The sequence below is a fragment of the Benincasa hispida genome, chromosome 1, assembly GCF_027475165.1.
Source record: "Benincasa hispida cultivar pf3 chromosome 1, pf3_genome.v1.1, whole genome shotgun sequence".
Lineage (NCBI taxonomy): Eukaryota > Viridiplantae > Streptophyta > Magnoliopsida > Cucurbitales > Cucurbitaceae > Benincasa > Benincasa hispida.
Genome location: NC_143478.1, coordinates 28,168,915 through 28,171,431, shown reverse-complemented (window position 1 = coordinate 28,171,431; position 2,517 = coordinate 28,168,915). Strand labels below are relative to the sequence as shown.

General features: G+C 33.1%; 1 protein-coding gene across 4 annotated transcripts; it reads left to right on the top strand.

The window, feature by feature from the left end:
• Positions 1 to 461: 461 nt before the first annotated feature.
• LOC120070619 (small ribosomal subunit protein uS10y-like) lies at positions 462 to 2,190 on the top strand. 4 transcript variants are annotated; one of them, XM_039022436.2, is made up of 4 exons: positions 462 to 601; positions 847 to 971; positions 1,436 to 1,549; positions 1,834 to 2,190. In XM_039022436.2, the coding sequence occupies exons 2-4, from the start codon at positions 860 to 862 to the stop codon at positions 1,974 to 1,976; spliced, it is 369 nt and encodes a 122-aa protein (XP_038878364.1). In that variant the 5' UTR covers positions 462 to 601; positions 847 to 859; the 3' UTR covers positions 1,977 to 2,190. The 4 variants fall into 4 exon arrangements, with proteins under 4 accessions (XP_038878364.1, XP_038878373.1, XP_038878380.1 ...); XM_039022445.2 differs by having other exon boundaries at positions 468 to 601; positions 828 to 971; XM_039022452.2 differs by having other exon boundaries at positions 493 to 601; positions 825 to 971.
• The last annotated feature ends 327 nt before the right edge of the window (positions 2,191 to 2,517 follow it).

The following is a 2,517-nucleotide window of genomic DNA, read 5'->3' as shown; positions in this document are numbered from 1 at the left end:
ACAATATATTCAATAAATATTTAAATTTTCTAGAAATAAACTAAAGTATATTTGATAAGAGCATAAACTAGACCATTTTTGTATAGTGTATCGTCTTATATATCGAACAACATGTGCATGTATATTGACATTTTTTAAAAAAAAATATATCATCAGTATAATCGACATATACTAAATCTTGGTAGAGAGATTATTGATTTTTCACTAAGAATATGGAATAAATAAATAAAATATTTTTAATGAATAGCAATTGAAATTAATAAATAACAAAAACAAAGTCAAAATTTAAGAATAATGTTAATAAGAAAAGAATTAAATGTTTCAAAAATGTTGAAATAATGGTAAAAAGATGAAATTAGTCCAAAATTAAAGCTAAAACCTAGACCGTTTGGGCTAAAAAAGGGCCAAGTTTAGTTGGCCTCAAAAACCGATGATCAAACCCGACCAGCCCAGCCCACTTTCAGAAAAAAAAAAGAACCCTAATCGCTCCAGAATCATATAAATTGTAACATCGTCACTCTCGTTCTCCTTCTTTCAGAGAGAGGCAGCTGGATACTCAATTTGTAGAGATCTCCGATTCTCCTTCACACCGCCGTCCCAGGTTTCTCTTCTGAATTTTGCATTGTTTTTTCTTTCTTAACTTCGTTATTCATTGTTTCTTGTATTGAGGAGTTCTTAAGACCATAATTTGTTCCTTATGACAATGAGATTTCTGAATGTGTATACGTTATTGAACTAGGTTAGCTATTTTTTATCTCTAATTTTTCGATTCCTGTGGTTGAGTTTGTTTTACCAATAGTGAAAACATTATTGGGTTGGCTCAGCAGATTCGTTTTGGACATTCAGGATAACCGGAAGTATGGCGTACGCAGCAATGAAACCAACTAAGCCAGGCTTAGAAGATACGCAAGAGCAAATCCATAAGATCAGGATTACGCTCTCCTCCAAAAATGTTAAGAACCTTGAGAAAGGTATTTCTTTTATATGCTGGATTATCATTGTTGTTTTTTTCTTCTTCTTCTTTTGTAATTGAGTGAATATGGCAATCAAATGAGATTGCATCTTCGTCTCTTTAGTATGATAACTTTCACGTGAAGTGAGTAGAGGATGATTGGTTGGAACTTTTATTGCAGTGCACTGATTTTTATGAATAAGTTATAAGATTGTAAACACGTGAACAAATTGTAGAGTTGTTGGATAAAATGGATGAAGCATCCCTATTATGTGTCTACTGACGAACTTAAGTTTAAGAAATGTTAAATTACTTCTTAGGATTTTAGTCTGTTTTGCTTGATGTTGCGGCATTGTTAAATCCTCACTCCATTGATTTGAAGTGCATAGTTGGCTTATCATGTAGTTGGGTTTTTCTTTTTCAAAGTTTATCCCATTTAATAAGCTTTTGTCAATTAGTTTGATATCATTTTTAAATCAACAGTGTGCGCCGACTTGGTTCGTGGTGCGAAGGACAAGAGGTTGAGGGTGAAGGGACCAGTAAGAATGCCAACCAAAGTTCTTCATATTACAACCCGAAAATCTCCATGTGGTGAAGGTACTTTGTTTTCCATTTACCTATGATCTTTGGAAAAATGGATTGAGACTTAATATATGTATTCTTTCATGGGGATCCACCATTTGGAAATCATTTCTTATGAAGTAATTTCAGTATTTGTCATTAATTTTTGAAAGAGAGGGGCTTTTGATTTTTATATCAAAGAATCCGATGGGCTTAATCATCAAAACGTTTAATCCGTTTGTTGATTTGTTGATGACTACAACGTCAAATGCATCCCAATCCTTATCGAAATCATTCATTCGTTTGGTTTTCGTTTGTAGGTACCAACACATGGGACAGATTTGAACTTCGTGTCCACAAGCGTGTTATCGATCTTTTCAGCTCTGCTGATGTAGTGAAGCAGATTACCTCCATCACCATTGAACCTGGTGTGGAGGTTGAGGTCACCATTGCCGATCAATGAGCGCAGTATTTTCATGTTTTGCCTATTTTTAGTGTCATTAGACAGTTGTTACTTTTTGGGTTTGGAACATACCTGTCAGGTCTGTGGGGTTTAAATGCAATAGTTCCCATTATATGTTGAAATTAACGACATTGAGAGAGTTTTCAATTCCTGGCAATTTTTTCTTTCATTTGAACTAATGTTAATTTCATTATCTATGCAGATTTTGTATCTATATCTGTGTGAATTATGTCCCAATTGAGATTTTAAATGTGCAATGCTTTCAAATACAGACATCACGCTTCTTTAAGTTCCAATCACAAGAGCATGTTTAGGCTCAAGGATGGCCTAGAAGTTTTTACTTCAAGAAGTAAATAAATAAGAACATGTATAGGAAAATAAATGTTTGGTAAATGGTTCAACTTATAAGAGTTTTAAACCTAATAAAATCAGTCTGGTTTTAGAATAAATTAAATGGCGTTCGTTGTGGTGGTGATTTTGATATAATATATAAATTAAAATTATGATTTTCACAAATAAGTTTAGTGGACAACCAGATGTA

Coding starts and splice junctions, on each gene's coding strand:
- LOC120070619 (XM_039022436.2), top strand. CDS start 860: ATGGCGTACGCAGCAATGAAACCAACTAAGCCAGGCTTAGAAGATACG. Junction 972..1,435: donor TGTTAAGAACCTTGAGAAAG/GTATTTCTTTTA, acceptor TTAAATCAACAG/TGTGCGCCGACTTGGTTCGT. Junction 1,550..1,833: donor AAAATCTCCATGTGGTGAAG/GTACTTTGTTTT, acceptor TTTCGTTTGTAG/GTACCAACACATGGGACAGA.